This window comes from Podarcis filfolensis (genome assembly GCF_964270895.1).
Source record: "Podarcis filfolensis genome assembly, chromosome: 16".
Taxonomy (NCBI): Eukaryota; Metazoa; Chordata; class Lepidosauria; order Squamata; family Lacertidae; genus Podarcis; species Podarcis filfolensis.
In genome coordinates, this window is record NC_139620.1 from 10,450,247 (window position 1) to 10,471,295 (window position 21,049).

At 48.2% G+C, this 21,049-nt stretch overlaps 1 protein-coding gene across 1 annotated transcript; it reads right to left on the minus strand.

The window, feature by feature from the left end:
* Positions 1-5,796: 5,796 nt before the first annotated feature.
* Positions 5,797-20,652, minus strand: YIF1A (Yip1 interacting factor homolog A, membrane trafficking protein). The gene is made up of 8 exons (XM_083591540.1): positions 20,444-20,652; positions 17,868-18,088; positions 16,465-16,569; positions 14,645-14,723; positions 13,359-13,416; positions 12,120-12,275; positions 10,080-10,173; positions 5,797-7,016 (listed from the first exon to the last, which is right to left on the minus strand). The coding sequence occupies exons 1-8, from the start codon at positions 20,472-20,474 to the stop codon at positions 6,867-6,869; spliced, it is 894 nt and encodes a 297-aa protein (XP_083447666.1). The 5' UTR covers positions 20,475-20,652; the 3' UTR covers positions 5,797-6,866.
* Between the last annotated feature and the right edge of the window lie 397 nt (positions 20,653-21,049).

The window sequence follows — 21,049 nt, forward strand, 5'->3', positions numbered from 1 at the left end:
AATGTTTAGTTGGCATTTGGGGGCAAGCAAGATGGGACGCGGGTGGCGCTGTGGGTTAAACCACAGAGCCTAGGACTTGCCGATCAGAAGGTTGGCGGTTCAAATCCCCGCGATGGGGTGAGCACCCGTTGCTCGGTCCCTGCTCCTGCCAACCTTGCTGTTCGAAAGCACACCAGTGCAAGCAGATAAATAGGTACCGCTCCGGCGGGAAGGTAAACGGTGTTTCCGTGCGCTGCTCTGGTTCGCCAGAAGCGGCTTAGTCATGCTGGCCACATGACCTGGAAGCTGTACACCGGCTCCCTCAGCCAATAAAGCGAGATGAGCGCCGCAACCCCAGTCGGCCACGACTGGACCGAATGGTCAGGGGTCCCTTTACCTTTTTAAGATGGCGCCAAAGTCTTTTTTTTTTCCAAATGATGGACTGGCGCATTCTCAGTTAAACATCTGGCTAATTCAGATGACAATCTTGAGCTCGGTTAAGAACTTTGAGAATTTAAAAGAAGAAAGGTTCCTTGACCCAGGGACAGTCCACATATATATTAGCCTATTCCAACCTCTTTTTCTTAATGGTGACATGAACCATTCACAATGTAAGAATATTCTTCACAACTGTGAGCAGGGCAGTGGGGTGGGGTATGTGAAGCAACAACAATTCACTATCACATTGTTCACTGCCCTTGGCTCAGGCTGCACAGGAAAAGAATTTTGGTTCCTGAAATTCATTTCAATTGCGCAGATAACTGATAGAATTCTACAGGACGGGGTATTAGTGTGAAAGTAGTTCAAGGATCCCCAGACTTTCACCTCCAGATGGTGAAGATGTCAGGCACCATCCTGGCCGTTGGTCAAGTGCAAAATGTGCCTGGCTAATTTCAAACACTGTTCCCTCCTCTAAGGTGGTTTGCCAACTGACCAGGAAAAGCCAGCCAGCCAGGCCTGCTTGTGTGCAGTGAAAGCACCCGCTTGATCAGTTTTCCACAGCAACCAGCTTTTATATCCAGGCTGGGGAAACTGCAACCCTCAGTCCCCAGGGAGCACGGCTGCTGCGAGTTGTAGCCAAGCAACAGCTGAAGGGTCAGAGGTTGCCCATCGCTGCTCTACAGTTATGTCCCAACTCACAATGCCAAATGTGCCTCCCTGCACAAGGAAAAGCTAGACCAGGCCAAAGGGGGCCGCATCCTGTTCTCGCAGTGGCCAACCAATGGGAAGCCCACAAGCGGAAGCCGAGTGCAACAGCCTCTCCCTTCTGCATGCAAAGCATCGTGCCTTACCACCAACCAGTGCGCTTAAATGCTCAGATGCGCTTAAGCTACGTTTTGTTTGGGAGAAAGGATTACAGAGGGAAGGCAAAGGGCTTAATAGAAAAAAAATTGAGTTTTGAGAAGCGATTTGGAAGAAAACAAAGAGGGAAAGACGGAGCCCTGCTGACTCAGACCACAAGGCCTCCCTCGCTAATCCAGCAACACACTTCCTACAGTGGACCGAAACTCCAGAAGGAAACCATCAGGCAGGACCTTCAGTGCAATCGCCTTCTTCTGCTATTCAACCCTGGTTAGAGGCTGGATGAATTTAAGGCTGTTTGGGACAGAGGGAGGGATCCTTTAGCACCCCAGCTGTTGGTGGACTACAACTCCCATCATCTCCCATTGGCCAAGCTCGCTGCAGCTGGTGGGAATTGTGGTCCAACAACAATTGGAAGGCCGAAGGTTCCTCACCTGTCCTTTAGGATATCCCAGCACCTGTTTGAGATGGCCTCATCCACTATGGATCAGGTCCTCCAAGCTGTTGAACTCCAGCTCCCATCAACCCCAGCCAGTGTGGCCAATGGTCAGAGATGATGGGAGCTGGAGTACACCAAGACCTGGAAGTCCACAGGCTCCCCACCCCATCCCTGCTATAGGGCATCAGAGGCTGTTACTGTTCTCACCTGAGCAATTCACAGATGTATCCCACGGAGCCTGAGCCATCCGCAGCTGGATTCCTCTTGAAATAGCAACGCTCTCTCGAAAAGCGGCAGTCCCGGCAGAATTTCCCTCCCCAGAGGAGCCAGTCAACCTGGAAACGTCCTCTGCCTCCTGGCCGTTCCTTTTTCTGCAGCGGTGCAGAAGGCCTCTTGCTCGATTTGAAACTAATGCACAAATTGATTCCGTCCAGCCAGGTGAGTCCCTCTTCTCCCATGTTCACAGAACCCAGATGCTTTGCCCCAGGGCGGAATAAGTCCCGCTGTTCCACACACACAACCCAAACGTGCACCTGGTCTCCTGTGACTAGCAGCTACAATGAAGGACTGCAGCTGGGCCCTTTTGTGTGCAACAGCATCTCTCTCTGGATGCGGAACAAGGGGGGAAAGGAATTGGTTTTCTGTTAGTTCCACAGGCCTGGCATTCAGCAACAATTGGAGAATTAATGGCGAGCTGCGCTGTCGTTTTGCAGCAGCAGTTATTGTGCTGTGAGGTGAGTGGCCCTCAGCCTGTTTTTAAACAGCAAACCTGTGTTCACTGACTGAGACCGTTCCCTAAATAAAAGAAAACACACATATGGTTTTTGTGACCTGCATTGTGACAAGAGGGCAAATGACCAACGGCTCCTGAGGATCTAAGCTTGTAAAGGTGCAGGATCTGTCCCTGAGCATTGCCTCTTCTCGAAAGAATCCTAGGCTGCTGTTTCCCTGCAAAACCCAGCACAGAGTGGGGTCAGCTGTTAGACTGCGTCTGAGAATATTCTGGGGGAGAGGGGTGAAATGCGTATGTGTGTTTTGTATAGGCACAGTTTATAAGAAGTACTGTGAATGGGATGTCTGCGAGAGGGAGGGAAGACAGGACACATAGAGACGCTATCACACACACAAACAGCCGCCCCCACATCCACGAATGTGTGCAGATCTCCACTTGCAGGCTGCAAAAAAATGTAATCTGAAGCCGTTTGAAGGCTGTCAGCAGACCCATCTCTCCATCCTTCCACACTTCCCCTCCCTCTCTCCCTTAACCTTCTGCTTGCGAGGCTAAACATAGCCAGTTCTTTTCAGTCTTCCTTTCTCCTCTTGTTGCTTAGGATTTTTTCCCCTTCTTCTGCCTCAAGCCAAAAGTGTAATTGTGCTCCATGATTTGGTTTCATGATTCATTTTAAATGCCGTGCTAACCGTTCTGCGTCCCCTGCATACACTGGGGACAGATGTGCCTTTGTGAGAAGGGGGTGATGTTCTGAACTGGGGAGCAGTGGGGGGGCAGTTGATGGTCACCAAACTGGATGGCTTTAAAAGATTAGACCAATCCATGGCTGGAGCCAGTGCATGCCGGTATAGTGGTTAGAGCAGGCATAGGCAGACTCGGCCCTCCAGATGTTTTGAGACTACAGTTCCCATCATCCCTGACCACTGGTCCTGTTAGCTAGGGATGGTGGGAGTTGTAGTCCCAGAACATCTGGAGGGCCGAGTTTGCCCATGCCTGGTGTTGGGACTAGGAGAGACCAGGGTTCGAATCCCCCACTCGGCCACGAATGAAGCTCACACTGGGGGTGACCTTGGGCCAGCCACTGTCTCTCAGCCTAACCTACTTCACAGGGTATTTATGGGAGAGAGAACCATAAGGGAAAAAATATGGTATGATACAAATACAATCAGTAATGACAACTATGAATACCAGTTGCTGGAAACCACAGGAGAAGAGAGTTGCCAATACTCTCTTGCGATTTGGATCCATTGGTTCCGGTCCTGCCCTCTAGGGAGCAGCAGGAAACAATCTTCCTCCATCTTCCAATGTGACAGCCCTTCAGATATTTGAATATGGCTATCGTGTCACCTCCCAGCTTTCTCTTCCCCAGGCTAAACATACCCAACTCCTTCCACCGTTCCAGCAGGGCTGTCTGTACGCCTGTTGCACCCCTGCCTTCTCTCCCAACTTCATTAGTAATGCCGCAAACGCGCCGCCTCTGTCCACACAAGCAATGCCCACCCTCCCCGTTGCTTTCTGCGCTCGTGGACCGAAGAAACAGCCGCTGCGTGAAATCAAAAATTAAAGAGGTTTTGAATTTCTGCCTCGGAGCACCTGGCATTTGAGATGCAAAGGGTGAAGCCCTGGGCCTGGGAGTTAGGAATGGAAGGGAGTGTACGGAAAAGAGGCTTTGCGCAGATTAAATCCTGACATCGCAGTTTCGCGTTGCAAGTTATGCAGCCTCCGAAGGGCTGCGTACGGGCACACAGACATCTAAGGCCGCTTCGAAGATAAAGACAGGCCCTTGCAGGTATACATATCCAGGCACGTAGAAAAACACGGACAAGTACTTTTTTGTGTGCATTGTTTTTTTGCGTGCATTGTTGACTTTAGCTTTTAAATGTCTCCAAATATGTGCCTAGCTTCTTTTCAAAGGATAATTTTGATGTTTTAACTTTTTTTGTAAACCGCTATAAGGTTTTTTTATTACAGCTGAGTGATATAGAAATTTTGTTACATAGTAAGATATAGAAATATAGATATATATATATATGAGAGAATGACTTTGGAGGGCCTGAGATTCCCCACTTCTGCTGTAGAGTGAATACACTCAACGCACAAATAATGTCCTAGAGAGTTCTGTGGGGCTTGGTGCTCATTATGCAGTTGTTATACCTGCTGACAACGCAAGAAAAGAAATAAGAAGAGTGAACGCCGAAAATCTCCTTAAAAGCTGCGTCCTGCCATGACCCCCTGCATCAGAGGGCTTTGGCCTCTCACCTTTTTGAATCTCACCTGTGTGAATTGACGGCCAAAGGGAGAGTAGGCAGGGCCCAGCAGCTGCCAGAGAACTTCTTCAACCCCCTCCTGGGAACAGGAAACTGCTCCTCTGTCAAGTTCCCCCGTAATTGCAAACAGTGAACAAAATGTTTTTTTCCCCCTTCACTCCAAGAAACGCTCCTTCAAACAAGCCACGGAGAAACAAACATGCGCGCGCACAGCCATCCCACACACAGCCAAGTACCAAAGCAGTCTCTCTGCAGCTGGTCCGTGATGCGTCTGCTGCCGCCTGGCGTCAGAGGTGAGTAACTATTCTAAGCTAAGAGGATAGCAGGGAAGTGAAGGCCCACATTCACTCCACACGTTTAAAGAACTAGGGTACCACTTAAAACAGCTGTGACTTCATCCAAAGAATCCTGGGAAATGTAGTTTGTTAAGGGTTCTGAGAGTTGCTATAGACTTGCCTATTCCCTGCTCACAGAGCTACAATTTTCAGAGTAACCCTGGCCATTAAATTACTCTAGGAATTGTGGCCCTGTGAGGAGCTAGGTAGTCTGTGAACAATACTCAGCACTCATCAGGGAAGTTTTTAATGATTGTTTTACTGTGTTTTTAGTATTTTGTTGAGAGCCACCCAGAGTGGCTGGGGCAACCCAGTGAGATGGGTGGGGTATAAATAATAAAATTATTATTATTTTTTATTATTATAACAATCCCCTATTCCTCACAGGGCTACAGTTCCTAGAATGGCTACACAATATATCCCTCCTCCCAGCGGACTCTGGAAATTGTAGCTCTGTGAGGCAAAAAGGGGGGGGGTCTCCTCACAGCACCCTTAACAAATGAGAGTTCCCAGAATTCTCTGGGGGAAGCCATGACAGTTTAAAGTGTTATCATGCCACTTTATGGTGTGAATGTGCCCAAAGAGAAAGCCATGAGGGGCTGCTTTTTGCGGCGGTACTAGATCAAGCAAAGCTTATTTAGTCACACACCATTCTTAAAATAAAGAAGCACAGGCGCTTTGCTGGGGGAGGGAGAAAGTTGGCAGCCACCCCCCAGCCGGATGAAATGTGAACACACGCACAAGTTGTCAAGCACATTTTTATCGTCGCTTCCAAGAACGAACTCTCCCATAAACAGATGGGGGGAAAGTTGAAATGCGAAGTCTTTCCTCTGAAAGTTGGCTACAAGACACAACTTAGCGGCTTTGCAGATTTCGTTGTTTCCCCCCCCCCCTCCCCGTCTACCCAAACCCACCTCTTTGCTGGCTTGTATCTGTGGCAGTAAAGACATTTTTTAAAACCCCCAGCAAAGGTTAATATACATATATATATAGAAAACAAGTGGGGAAGAGTTTGAAAGTACCTCAACAATACAGCATCTGATGTGTAATGACCAGTAGTACACAGTCCTTGAGAGGTGAGGGCGTCCGCTCTCTGACAACACAACAGCAGAGGGTGGGTTTTTTGGGGGGGGTTCCACTGTCAATGCTCAGCTGGTGGTGCTGGGGGGGTCAAAAGACCACCAGGTGGGGGGCAAGCAGGAGAAGTCATTTAAAGTAAACCAGCTGATTTTCAGAAGAGGGGAAAAGGGTGCTTTGCTCCAGAAGGCAATAATAAGAATAATACACCAGAAGTCATGTTCTTAAAAATTCTTTGCATAGCAAAAGTGCTCCCAGGAGCACGAAGGGGGTGGGGGGAAGTGTCTGGAACAACCCTGCCCCACCCTATCTGAGTCTGCCCCCATGAACACCCCAAGCAAGGAGACGTTTGCAACGACCAGTGGAAATGGAACAGGCCACAGATTTGGGAGTCAAGCCCGGGCCGGGGGGGCAGGCAGTGTCAAGCCTGGATAGTTTTGACAGTCCTCACTTCCCCTCCGCTCTCATGATTTTGGGGGGGGGCAGGGAGCCCCTCGAGAAGACGTGGCACCTCCCTTATTCGGCATCATTCCTTGCGTCAGCGGAGCCCCCGTCCTCCTTTGCAAGGCCCAGGATTTGAACGGCCAGGAAAAAGTGGAGTGTGTACTTCAGGGGATTTGGGGCCGGTGGGTGGGAGAAATAAGAGGGCAGGAAGAGAGAGGGGTCCTTGCAAAGCCAGCCCCCCCCCCCAGGCAAACGTTGGGGCTGCCACGGACGGGTCATCTCCTCCGCGTCGCCTAATGAACCAGCTGTGCCGTCAGCCAATAGAGGATCAGAGGCTGGAAGGCGGCGGCTGCTAGGGTGACGTACATCTGCGCCCTCCCACTAGGCCGGCTCATCCCTTCCTGCACCATTGAAGGAAGGATCTTCATCCGCAAGGAGCGTACCTGGTTCAGAGAGAGGAAATATGCCACACATGAGAGGTTAAGGAAGAAGACTTGCCTCTCTCCCCACCCCACAAGGGTGGGTGACCTGCAGCCTCCCTAGGTGTTCATGCAGCTAGAAACTTGTGACCCTGCTATCTCACAGAATAATATCGAGTCGGAAGGGGACCCTGGGACTCATCTAGTACCAGTCCCCTTGATCTGAAAGAATAAGCAGCTGTCCCTTAACGGAGATTGAACCTGCAACCTTGACGCTGCTGAGCGATGTTGCTGGACTCCTCAACTCCCATCGGCCCTGAGGCAGCATGGCAAATAGGGATGGTGGGAGTTGTAGGCCACAGCCACATTTAAAGCACTGTTATACCACTTTAAACCCTCACGGCTTCCCCCAGAGAACCTTGGAAACTGCAGTTTGCTAAAGGCGCTGAGGGGTGTTATGAGACCCTCTTTTCCATACACACACACACACACCGTATTTTTTGCTCTATAGGACGCAGCGGACCGTAGGACGTACTGGACCATAGGAGGGGGAGAACAGGGGAAATTTTTTTTTTCTTGTTCTCCCCCTCTAAAACAAGGTGCGTTCCAGCTGCATTCACCCGAGCTTGTGGGGCTGGTGATGGAGGGAAGTGCTGCTTTCCCCCACCATCAGCCTCAAAGATCCCTGAAGCCTTTGGAGCGCAGCACCCCGCTGCCCTGCAGAGGCTTTGCGCGCAGCCATCCCCAAGCTAGAAGAGCGAGACGGAGGGCTTGGGAACAGCCTTGCTAGCCTCCGCAGGACAGCGGGGTGAAGGCATCCCGCTGCCCTGGAGAGGCTTTGCGCGCAACTGTCCCCAAGCTAGAACAGCAAGACGGAGTGCTCCGCAGTGCTCTGTCTCCGTTCTGCCTTTGGGCTTAGCGGCGCAGCCTGCATTCGCTCTATAGGACGTGTGATGGCTTTAGGGGTTGCTCGTGCATAAGTTACCGCCGCTCTGGGCTAGGTTGCCTGGTTAAACCGTTTCTGTCTGGACAGCCATCCACTCCGTGGCTGTTCAGTCGCTAGCAGCATCCGTCAGTGGGCGTTTCTTGAACCTCTTCCAGCAAAGAAGTTCTTTGATGCCAAGTCGCCGCCTACTCTCCCTGCGCAGAAGTCTTCTGCGCAGGGTGGGTGTCGGCAGCGGAGGACCTGTGCTCTCCTCGCTGGTCTCCTGCGAAGAGTCCTGGAGCCTCCTCTCTGCTTCCCCCATCGACCCCCCTCTATCCCTGGTGTTGCGCTGATTTTCTTCCCCAGCCGGAGACCTGCCTCTCTCCCTGCTTGGCCCCTCTCCAGCATCGCTGTGGAGCCTCGCCTCCTCCTCTAGTTCCGATGGCAGTTCCCTGACAGGACGCACACACATTTCCCCTTAATTTTTGGAGTGCGTCCTATAGAGCGAAAAATACGGTGTGTTTGTGTGTGTGTGTGTGTGTGTGTGTGTGTGTGTGTATATATATATATATATATATATAATTTTTTTAACATATTGTCAGCAATCATTTAACACAATTTCATATCTTATACAATTTTTTGATTTCCGTCAATCACATCTGAAAATTTTCCAATCTTTTCCACTTAATTTACATTTCTCAATTTCACTATTACTTTTAATTTTCTTAACTAATAACTCTCTTCATAATCTTCCTTGCAATATTTCATATATTCCTCCTTCCAAAACTTCTTGTATTCCTACTAGCATAATCTGTTGTTTACAATTGCTTTTCAAATAGTTCACATATTTATTCCAGTCCTCTGAGAATCTCTGGTCCCGCAGGTTTCAAATCCTTCCTGTCATCTTATCTAATTCTGCAGAGAGACCCCCCTTTTCCATTCAGAGCTGCAATTCCCAGAGTTCCCAGGGACAGATTGTATAACCACTCTGTGTGATAACTGTAAGCTCAGGGGCGGGGGGAGTGCCGCCTGATAACTCTCTGCTCCCTTACACAAACTGCAGCTCCCAGCAGGGCTGTCTAAACCACAGGCGATAGGGGTGCAGGGCACCTGGGCGCTGGGCTTTCAGGGACGCCAGGCCGAGAGTCCGGGGCCCGAGAGTTGAGTCTGGGGAAGAGCCCACCCGTCAGTCGGAGTGCCACAGCAGGCTCTTCTACTGCGGGCAGCTCTGCGCCGCGAGTTCAGGGGCGACCAAGCCAGCGAGACACTGAGGCAGCCGGCTGGCTCCACCCTCCTGCGTGCCTGGGACTGGGCAACTGGTGGGGGGCCGCCAAGCGGATCTTTGCACCCCGGCGCCACATATGCGTAAGACAGCCCTGGCTCCCAGAATGCTATGAGGGAAGCCATGACGGTTTAAAGTTATCTCCCGCTTGGACTACTGCAATGCGCTCTACATGGGGCTACCTTTGAAGGTGACCCAGAAACTACAACTAATCCAGAATGCGGCAGCTAGACTCGCCGAGACCACATAACACCGGTCTTGAAAGACCTGCATTGGCTCCCAGTACATTTCCGAGCACATTTCAAAGTGTTGGTGTTGACCTTTAAAGCCCTAAACAGCCTCGATCCAGTATACCTAAAGGAGCGTCTCCACCCTCATCGTTCTGCCCGGACGCTGAGGTCCAGCGCCAAGGGCCTTCTGGTGGTTTCCTCATTGCAAGAAGTTACAGGGAACCAGGCAGAGGGCCTTCTCGGTAGTGGCGCCCACCCTGTGGAACGCCCTCCCACCAGATGTCAAAGAAGTAAACAACTACCTAACATTTAGAAGACATCTGAAGGCAGCCCTGTTCAGGGAAGTTTTTAATGGGTGACATTCTAATGTATTTTTAATCTTTGTTGGAAGCTGCCCAGAGTGGCTGGGGAAACCCAGCCAGATGGGCAGGGTACAAATAATAAATTATTATTATTATTATTAATTGGTGCCATAGATGTTTTAAATGTGAGTGTTATTGTTGTCTAGCAGCTTGCAGGAGCTCGCAGTCTCCTCATTCCCTTTGGTCTGATCCACCAGGAACTCTGTACGTCCCCGGGAAAGGCCTGCTGACGAGACTTCCTGCCCCACGGCATCCTGGGAGTGCCGGGGCCCAGATCCCAGTACTCACCATGAAATACATAAGAGCACAGGAAGCCCAAGCCAAGGCGATATAATAGCCATTGCTGCCAAATGCGAGGCCGCCCACCACAGCTAGGATCATCCTGGAGGAGGAGGAGGAAATGGCAAGTGTGATCATGGCTGTTAAATCCCCTCCTGTCAAGGCTGTCATCCAGACCCAGCATTCTGAGATTCACAGCTGTTGTTAAGATCTCTGCCAATCACCCCCTTTTAGTCAGGCGAGACGCATGTCAGTTCTCAGCACTGAAAGCTTTATAGCAATTCTTAAAAGCTTACGAGGTGCCGGGACACAAAGGTGCCTACGCATAGCATATTAAAAAGAAACTTTGGGGAAATGATGTGATCTGAGGGCGGGGCGGGGGGGGGGAGATTCTTAAAATTGTTGGCATAAATATATTCGGCGCTGGAATCATACAAGTTTAACTTAAAATTTTGGGGGAGTAATACTGGAAGCATTATGGGAAGCAAAAATTCTGTTTATTAGTAAAAGCAAATGGTGGTAGTTTTTAAACAAGGTAACTGCAGAACTGTTTCCCTATATGTGACATTTATATGTATGCATCATTTAGGGTTGCCAAAAGTCAGCAGTTAGAAACAGTGTGCGGGCAGAATTCGCTTAAATGTCCAGGAAAATCCAGATGTATGGAAACCCATGTCCGAAGTCTAGATTTTGGCGAATTTCCTTAAAAACAGTTCAAAAACTTCAGGGTTGTTTTTTTTTAGCTTAGCAACTTTTGTGTCCTAATTTTCACTTTTTGAAATGTGGCAACTATAGCATAATTATACAGACCCTCTGGATAGCTACTGCAAATATTTGCATTAAAAAAATCAATGCTAACTTACGGTGTTGGGAAATTTCCCCAGAACAATCTTTTCTTAAATGTATATCACAATTTCCAATTTGACCAAATAAATATGTCTGTGCACATGTGTTTTTAAAAGGCTCTCTGTACATTCACCTTCTGAATCAGAAGGCTTTGCTTCCCATCTGAACATGGATGGCACATTAGGTGGTGGCTGTATTTGGGAAATGCCCAGAGGCACAATATAGAGAATTTTTGGAGAGTAGCAGGACCTAGAATGGATGGGGAATGGGGATGGTGCTCCAGGTGTTGCTGGACTACAATTCCGATCATCCCTGATCACTGCTGGCTGAGGCTGATGGGAGCTGGAGTCCAAGAACATTCAGAGGGCTGCATCTCACATCACAACACTGCATGGAGGTGTGTGGTGAAGTCATTACAAAAAGGGAGTTGTGCTGGTGGTGGATGATGATGATGATAATACTCTGTATATTCCTCACAAAAGTGACCCAAAGCAACTTACAAACACAAGGTAAATACTATAAACAATTACAGCAAACACAACACTTCGAAACACAAACCAAAAACACAACTACACACACACAAAAGGCAGGTCCTATAGATCCAGTTCCGCTAAAAGAGGCCGCAGGTACTCTAATTAAGGGCCAAAAGGTCACACTAAATTAAAGTTATTGCCTGGTGCCTATAACTAGATAAAGAGGGTGCCAGGTGAGCCTCGCTGGGGAGAACATTCCACAAGCAGGGAGCCACCCCTGAAAAGGCCCGTCCCTATGTTGCCACCCTCTGGACATCCCAGAGAGGGGCACACAGAGAAGAGCCTCAGAGAGTGATTGCAGGGTCTGATTCAGTTCATGTGAGGAGAGGCAATCCTTGAGGTCTTGTGGCCCTGAGCCACAATAAAGCCGCAACGAAGAAAATACAAGAGTCAGTTTAAACACCACTCAAGACCCCAAGTGGAAGAGCCAAGTTGGATGAACATGTGACAAGAAGTCTGACCTCATGTAAACACAGCCTCCTATGGTCCCAAGGACCACTAGGCCAGAGATGTGGCCCTCCTGATGTTGCTGGACCCCAGCTGCCGTCATTCCTGACCACTGGCCTTGCTGGCTTGGACTGATAGGACCTGTAGTCCATCCAATATTCAGAGGGTTATGGCTCCTTCCCAGTGCGCTAGGCCACAAGGCAGAAGGGAGGTGCCCACTTACCCAACATATTTGTAGCCGCAGTAAGCAAGCAGGTCAAAGGTGCCCAGGTCGCTCTGGACCGTCACAAGGTACAGGCCAAGCAAAAGGGCGAGAACCTCAATCACGACCCACACGAACGCCGTGCTGGCACACATGCCCAGGACCTCTGGTGAAAACCTAGGAAGGAACAAGGCGGAAAGAGCCGAACGGAATGAATGTCAGGAACGAACATAAATCTGTAAGAAGAGTCTGGCTGTTGGAATGCAATGTTGATGTGCTGTCTAAAATGTCTAAGATATTATTGGATTGTCAGACAAAGGACGAGCAAATAAAGTCCTCAATGATACACTGGGCAATAGATATTGGTTATAATATAGATATGGAAGGGTGGGAAGGATTGTGGAATACGGATATAAAATTCACAGCATGCTATGGCTTAAGAGAAAACTATATGGAAATGTTATATTGATGGTATCTAACACCGAGTAAACTGACAAAAATGTATAAATTAAAATCGAACAAGTGTTGGAAATGCAAAGAGAAAGAAGGTACTTTTTATCATATGTGGTGGTCTTGTGGCAAGGTTAAAGCTTACTGGGAAATAATATATGATGAACTGAAAAATATGTTTAAAATAACATTTGTAAAACACACACACAAAAGAAGCTTTTCTTCTGGGAATTATAGGGGTAGAACTACCTAAATAGTATAGAAATTTATTCAGCGGCAAGAATGTTATTTGCCCAAAAATGGAAAGAAGTCCCAACGAAAGAAGAATGGATACAAAAACTTATGGACTATGCAGAAACGGTGAAACTTACCAGAAAAATAAGAAATCAAGATAACAAACTTTTTATAAAAGCATGGAAATGCTTTATTGAATGTTAAAATAAAATAAAAAACAAATTGTAAACAGATGAGGACATTGGCAGGATTATTGCAATAACATGCAGTTTCCTAAGAGTACATAATTAAAGTAGATGAAGAAAAGAATAAGTTGATTTGTAATATGCAGGAAATGATAAAAATAAATTTAAGGAACCACAGAAAAAGGAGGAAGGAAGTCGAGTTTTAGAAGAGCATCTCTGCCTACTTGTAATCATAGAGTTGGAAGGGCCATCTATTCCCTCCCAACTCTATGATTATTTACCACCATTACTACAGAGGGCAATTTGTGAAATGAAGCAGGAATAAGGAATCTGTGACCTCCATATGTGGGAATTAAGAGGATGGGGGTGGGGAGGAAACCTCGTTCCTTACCTTTTCTGTAAACCAAGCGCCATCCCAGCAAGTAAGATATAGGTAATGAAAGCCATACCTGGAGAGAGGGGAAGAATAAGAATCACACTCATGAGAACTAGCCACTTTGATGGAACAAACTGCAGTTTTCCAGCGTGGCGGGGATGGAAAGGGTAGAGAGTTAGCTTCTACTATAATTAGCTATCCTGTCTAGCTTAACTCTAAAACAAGAACGGGGAGCCTGTAATTCTCATCAGCCCAGGTGACGAAAGGTTTGGGATGATGGGGGCTGGAGTCCAATGACACCCGCAGAGACACAGGCTCCTCATCCCTGCTCTAAGAGATACACTAAAAATTTGAAGAAAGACCAACGATTTCTTTAACACTGTTGCTTTGGAAACTGGGTCCCATCTGCGCTGCACATTTAAAGCAGGACCACAGCCCTTTAAACAGTGATGGAGTCCCCCAGCAAACCCTGGAAAACCTAGTTTGTAAAGGGTACTGAGAGTTCTTAGAAGACACCGCCCCCAATTCCCCTCACAGAGCGGCAATATCCAGCGCTCCCTGTGGAAAGGGATTGATTGTTAAGCTACTCTGGGAATTGTAGCTCCGTGAGAGGAATAGAGATATCTCCTAAAGCACCCTAATTAACTTATTCCTCTGGCCCTGCCCACAAATTGAATACGGCCCCCAGGAGACTGCGCACATAGAAATGTGGCCCTCAGTCTGAAAACCACCCCCACCTCTGCTTTAGAAAGTGCTTTTTAAAACTAACAAACCCAGGGTATTAGGCCAGGGCGGAGGTGAACATCAAGAAACACTACTATGAATCCCCTGTTCAGTTTCCCCCAAAACTATCAATATGTGGACAGGCAACATAAAATTTTGCCACTATAAATAAATTTTGGCATGGACGTTAGCTAGGATTTCAGCAGCCTAGTAATGGAAAACCTTGGGGGGGGATGCATTTGTGGTAAAAAACCAACAAAAAAAACTTGTGGACCTTGGCTACCGCAGAAAAAATAAACCATGTTTCTGGGGGTACAGAAAGACGGCAGAGGATCCAGAAGGCTTTCTTGTCATCGGATGAGATTTTATTTCCTGTGCTTCGTTCTCCAGTACTAAACATTCACCCTCCACGACAGCTCAGGAAATAAGGATGGCCACATTTACATTGGTGTGCCACCAGTGAATTTGAATATGGTACGATGAAACACTGTGCTACTGTACTTTTGCGTTGTTACTAATGGTAAAATAAGGAATAAGTAAAGAAACCCTCCTATGTTCAAGAGAGAGTCTCCACTCACTAGGAATGTAGAGGTCTGGAGCGTTGACGTCCTGCCGCGGCGTGAGGGGGACATCTCTGTGGTAGCGGACTTCCCAGTTCTGCAGAAGAAAGAAAACAGGCGCAGGTGAGGGCAGGTGCCCAAGACCAGTTTCAAAATACCTTTTTTTTAAGGGGGGTTCATGTTTGTTCTCAAACAGCACTGAAGCTGAGGTGGGCAAAGCTTGGATATTTTATTTTTATTTTTCTGTACAGCTGTATTGTAGAATATTTGAGCAGCGTTCACTGTTAAAACAAAAAGCACCACAGATTTTGTTTTTAAAAATACACATAAGCACTGAGGTGATGGGCAAATTAAACTTGAAACATCTGCCCAGGCCTGATAGCATTAAAAAGTCTTCAAGAGACTCATGAAAGTCAACAGCGAGGGTGCCTGCCGCATCTCTGACTGAAGCGTGTTTGACAACCAAATGCCCAACTTTGAATTGACGCCTGGCTGTAACACAGAGGAATAGCAAGCAGCTCTCACCCAATCTCAGTGACTGAGCTGGGATACGAGGCCTCTCAAGTGATCCTTAAGGTATCCTGCACCCAAGCTGTCCCTTTCAAACAAAATGTAGGAGCATAAGAAGCTGCCTTCTAAGATGCCAGTCCTCAAGGTTCTGAAATAAATGGCTGACGTAACTTGAAACACAGGAACCTGCCTTGTAGTTAACTACATACGCCGGGTGAAGAAGCCCTCCCTTTCATCTGTCCTGAATCTACCCCCACTTTGCTTCAGTGGATGACCCCCATTTCCAGTTATTATGAAAGAGGAAGAGAAAAAAACTCCTCTATCCACTTCTTTTGTACCATGCATAATTTTGTAAAACTTCACCTCGGCCCAGTATACCTGAAGGAGCGTCTCCACCCCCATCGTTCAGCCTGGACACTGAGGCCCAGCTCCGAGGGCCTTCTGCAGATTCCCTCATTGCGAGAAGTGAGGCTACAGGGAACCAGGCAGAGGGCCTTCTCGGTAGTGGTGCCCGCCCTGTGGAACACCCTCCCATCAGATAACATCTGAAGTCAGCCCTGTTTAGGGAAATTTTTTAATGTTTGATGTTTTGTTGTGTTTTTAATCTGTTGGAAGCCACCCAGAGTGGCTGGGGCAACCCAGTCAAATGGGCAAAGTATGAGTAATTATTATATTATTATTATTATTATTATTATTATTATTATTATTAACCCCGACCACCCCCCTAGCTGAGGCCATAGCCAATGGCATGGGAAGGGCGCTCTGTACGTGCTTGGAAATATTGTGGGTACATGTCTTCTCTTTTTTGAACACACCCAGATTCTCTCCCCCACCCACCAATAGCAGAGAATGAAATCCAGCAGTGTAGTCTCTAAGTTGCTGTAATCTTCTACCCATTAAGTCCCTTCCTGTGAATATCCTAACTGCTGCCAAGGAAAGAACTATGTGGCAGAAACTGTCCTGTCCTCCTGAACTAAATGTCTGTCATCTGCTCTGCTCCAGGATCTCATCCATGGGAGCGACACTGCTCTTTATCAAGGGCAAGAGTGCCAGAACTGCCACTGACACAGACTGTAACACTAAGAACTGTAACTTTGGAAACCTGTGCTTGAGCTTGCTATTTTCCTCCTCCCTCCTCCATCCTTTTTCCTCACGTGACATATCTTTTTAAGATGCTTAGCCTGAGGGCAGGGAGGGGCCATCCCAGAAATGTACGCCACTATGAAGGGCCTTTTCCAGCTGAAGGGTGGGATATAAAAGCTGTAAATAAATAAAACCAAGACCCCCAAACCGAAACAGCGGGCAAAGCGCCACCTCCATATCTGTACCTGGTGTACATAAGGAAACACCAACAGGGCGAGCTTCTTCATCACGTAAGTGGTGTCCACTGCAAAGAAGTATTTCAGCTTGTTCATGGACATAAACCGATGGATCTGATGGAAGCAAAATTCAAGAATGTAAAATTATCCAGCTCAGAAGGAAGTATTCTTCTGAATTCCACACCTACTATACCTGGGAGATAGCTCAGCCGATAAGAGTGTGAGATTCTTAACCTCAAGGTTGTGAGTTCGAGCCCCACGTTGGACCAAACATTCCTGCATTACAGAGGGTTGGCCTAGATGACCCTTGCAGTCCATTCTTTCTCTACAGTTCTACGATTCCGTAAGGAATCTGACAACTGGACAGGATAAATGGATTTACTGTGCCCTTACGACACCCAAAAGACTGATATTGATGCACTGGGAATATAAATCTATGGCCCCTTTCAGTCAATGGATGGAAGATACGACAACAATCACAATTTATGAACACATTGCTTATAGGTGCAGACTTTGTGTGGACAAGTACAGTGGTACCTCGGGTTAAGTACTTAATTCGTTCCGGAGGTCCGCTCTTAACCTGAAACTGTTCTTAACCTGAAGTACCACTTTAGCTAATGGGGCCTCCTGCTGCCGCCGCATGATTTCTGTTCTCATCCTGAAGCAAAGTTCTTAACCCGAGGTACTATTTCTGGGTTAGTGGAGTCTGTAACCTGAAGTGTATGTAATCCAAGGTACCACTGTATAATGATATCTCTTCCCCTATCCCTCCCCTCCACCAGTTTTGTAGCATGCTGGCAAAAAAAAGAGAGTGTTTTATATTAGAGAGGGGGTCCCAAAAGCATGAAGTGGGGCAAAACCTGTAGCTAGTTAAGAGCACAGGAAGCACACAAAACCCAGAAGGGGAGGATGAACCAACCCTAAGCTCAGCCCCACCTGCATTACACATTTAAAGTACTTTATCCAGTCATGGCCTCCCCCTTCCACCATTATTTGCTAATGGTGCTTGGAATTGTAGCTCTGCAAGGGGTGAACTACAGTTCCCAAGAATCTTTGGGGGTACTGAAGGAAATATGCAGCCATGGAAGCTTATGATACAATGACTTTAGGGCCCCATGTGCACCCTACATTAAAAGCAGCACAGTATCACTTAATACAGGCTACCCCCAGACGACCTGGGAACTGTAGTTTGACATCGTTCAGAGACCCCTAGCTTCCTCCCAGAGCTGCAATTCCCAGCTTTCCCTGGGAACAGAGACTGCTTGCTGAACCACTCTGGGAGCTACCAACTCACAGCACACTTAAGCTACAGTCCCCAGAGTCCTTTGGGGGAAGCCACAACTGTTTAGGAAGAGGTGTAACAGCGTTTTGGACGTACAAGCCTAGTCCATAGGATGAACGCCTCTTCCTACCTCCTTGTGCACAATGTCCTTGCCCTGAGATGCGATGGTGGTGCCGTAGGCCATCGCTACGTTGGCCACGGGGTCGGCAAAGATCTGGTTGAAACCCATGTCGATGCCTGGGGCCGGGTAACCCGGCTGCTGGGGGCCGTAGGCTGCACTGGTGTCATCAAAGAGCTGGGGGGCATCTGCGTTCTGCGGCACGGGGGGGATCCTCGTCCTGTGTTTAGAACCTACAAGAGATGGGGTTTTAGTAGGGAGGAGAGAGATTTTTTTTAAAGAAAAGAAGGCATATCAGATGGTCAGATACACCCTTACAAGAGCTTGGAAGAGCAAACACCTACCATGGGTTACATAACGTCCCAAGGATCTTAGGTAAAGGTACCTCTGACCCTTACGTCCAGTCGCGGACGACTCTGGGGTTGCGGCGCTCATCTCGCTCTATAGGCCAAGGGAGCTGGCATTTGTCCGCAGACAGCTTCCGGGTCATGTGGCCAGCATGACTAAGTCGCTTCTGGTGAACCAGAGCAGCGCACGGAAACGCTGTTTACCTTCCCACCTGAGTGGTACCTATTTATCTACTTGCGTTTTGACGTGCTTTTGAACTGCTAAGTGGGCAGGAGCTGGGACCGAACAACGGGAGCTCACCCCGTCGCGGGGATCCGAACCGCTGACCTTCTGATCGGCAAGCCCAAGGCTCTGTGGTTTAGACCACAGCGCCACCCGTGTCCCTCACCCAAGGATCTTATCTGAGCACAATTATTATAAAGGCCAATATATGGTTTATTTCCTTACGGGACACTCAGCTCTGTTTCACAATGGTAGATAAGAATCTCAGGAGGACTAAACGCCTTCAGGAAGGAAACTACTATCCCCCTGTAATAAGGAGGCTGCCGATTAGATACAAGGCCAAGCCACCTGGCCCCTGCCCAACGAGAGAGTTTTGGGGCCACGACAAAACAGTTGCCAAGAGAGGCAAACCCAGCGAGAATGTTTATGCTCCTGCGAAGGCCTCCAGCAGGAGGAAACGCTGCTTCTGAGCCCAAAGGTGGAGAGTAGGGAAGGAAAGGAGCAACGTGGTTTCTTGCTAAGCATGACAGAGTCTTCCAAGCCTCCGCTTGCAGAGAACCAAGTGGGAGGTGAGAGACGGAAGACTGAGGGTAGAAATCTTGAGAGAAAGGCGAATTGGCGGATGAGGTTTGCCTAAGGTAGAGGAGACAGGGATAGCTCGGTCGGTAGAGCATGAGACTGTTAATCGCAGGGTTGTGGGTTCGAACCCCACATTGGTCAAAAGATTCCTGCATTGCAGGGGGGTTGGACTAGATGATCCTTGGGGTCGCTTCCAACTCTACAATATGAGACCGGGGGTGGGGGGAGGAGAGATTAAAGCTTGCAATGCTTTGCTCTGACAGAGCCGCGCAGTTGTAGTTAGACTTCAACTCCCATCAACCCCAGCTAACATGAGCAATGGGAAGGGATGATGGGAGTTGTAGTTCAGCAGTGACTGGACACCCACACAGGCTCCCAAATTCTCACTGAGAAGCTCCACAGGAATCCTCATCGTTTTTTCTAAACTATGGCCTACTACCCCTTAAAGCCCACTGCTACAAACCTCTCAAGAGACCAGCGAACCCTCCTTTTCGCGAGACAAGACTAACCCAGTGTTATTATCCACCTGGCAGTGGTTCCCCCTAGCCTTCCCCCTTTTAACTGGGAATCCCAGGGGTTCATTATCAGAATAAACTAGAAACTGTTCTTAACCTGAAGCACCACTTTAGCTAATGGGGCCTCCCGCTGCTGCCACAAGATTTCTGTTCTCATCCTGAAGCAAAGTTCTTAACCTGAAGCACTATTTCTGGGTTAGCGGAGTCTGTAACCTGAAGCATATGTAACCCATGGTACCACTGTACAGTATAATGAAAATCAATTAAAAACAAAAAAAGGAAAACACCCACCCACCCACAACTTTTACAACACGTCACATAGCAATAACAACAAACTGTATCCAGTGCTAGTTTGGAATAGACCCACTTAAATTAAAAAGCATGACTAACTTAGGTCCATTAATTTCAGCAGTTAAATCCCAAGTGGAACTGAGTTGGGATACAACCCAGGACTGGGAATAATAATTTAAAAACACACCAGAAAGAAAACGAAGGCACCAACATTTATTTACTTTTACTATGGATTTGTGAAAGAGGCTAAGTCTCTCTTTCTCTCTCTCTTTTATCCACGAGGGCAGAACACGCAGCAAAGAGGACGCTTTAATTATGATTACAAGTCTCTATGGAACTGAACCCAGGACGGTCCAAGAGCCAAAAAAGCACGTGCTCTGCGGCCGAGTTCAGGCCCCTTCCACTTTGCTCCCCTTAGGAAGCAACAGGATTATCGGGGGCGGGGAGAGAGAAAGGTCTTTTGGTGCTAAGGCCCTCATCCCGAGGCAAGCGCCACCCCCATCAGACCCCTCTTCCATACTGTCTGGATACAACTGCGCGGGGGAGGGAATCGGCACCCCAACATTGAAGCCACGTCCGGGGCCTCTTACCCCCTTTCCGTTTCCCCCCTCCGAGTCCCCCTCAAGGTCTTACCTGGGCCCCCATAGCCAGGGGGATAAGCCATGGCTCCCCGCGATAGTTTGCAAAACGGGGCCCCCTCTTCTGAAAGTGTGATCAACTTGAAATCAAAGTGGGGGGGAGGGGGAGGGAGACTTGAAGACGGATCAAAAGGAAGGGGGAGGGAGACGCAAGTCCAAGCCACGTCCTCAAAGCCTCCAGCGCCGCAATCCTCAGCCTCCCATTGGCTGCTACGGTGGCTGCGCTCAGGGCTCTGAACGCTGATTGGCGGGAAATGTATCCATTTCACTCTCTCTTTTTTCCTTGCTTCCTCGCAGCTGTTCCAAAGGGGCGGAGTTCCCGCTGTACATTCGGTAAGAAGTCCTCTTAAGGACGCATGCGCGCGAGGAAGTTCCATTCACCCCGCCCCTCTTTTGTCGAAACAATTATTAGCAGTTTACAAACTGTATGTGGCAGTTGAAGAGTTTGTGGCTTCTCCTATTTTTTTTTTTGCCAGTGTGGTCTTTTTAAAAAATCTGTATGATCCTTTTTGTTGGATGATTCAAATAAAACTGGTTTTGTATTTTAAGATAAGTTTTCAAGATGCTGTTGTTGTTGTTGTTTAGTCCGACTCTTCGTGAC

Bases quoted from the DNA above. Each gene is read 5' to 3' on its own strand.
- YIF1A (XM_083591540.1), bottom strand. From the start codon at position 20,474: ATGGCTTATCCCCCTGGCTATGGGGGCCCAG. The intron at 18,089-20,443 runs GTAAGACCTTGA...CATCTCTTGTAG, and splicing joins CCCTGGCTATGGGGGCCCAG to GTTCTAAACACAGGACGAGG. The intron at 14,724-16,464 runs GTACAGATATGG...TTTCTTCTGCAG, and splicing joins TGTTTCCTTATGTACACCAG to AACTGGGAAGTCCGCTACCA.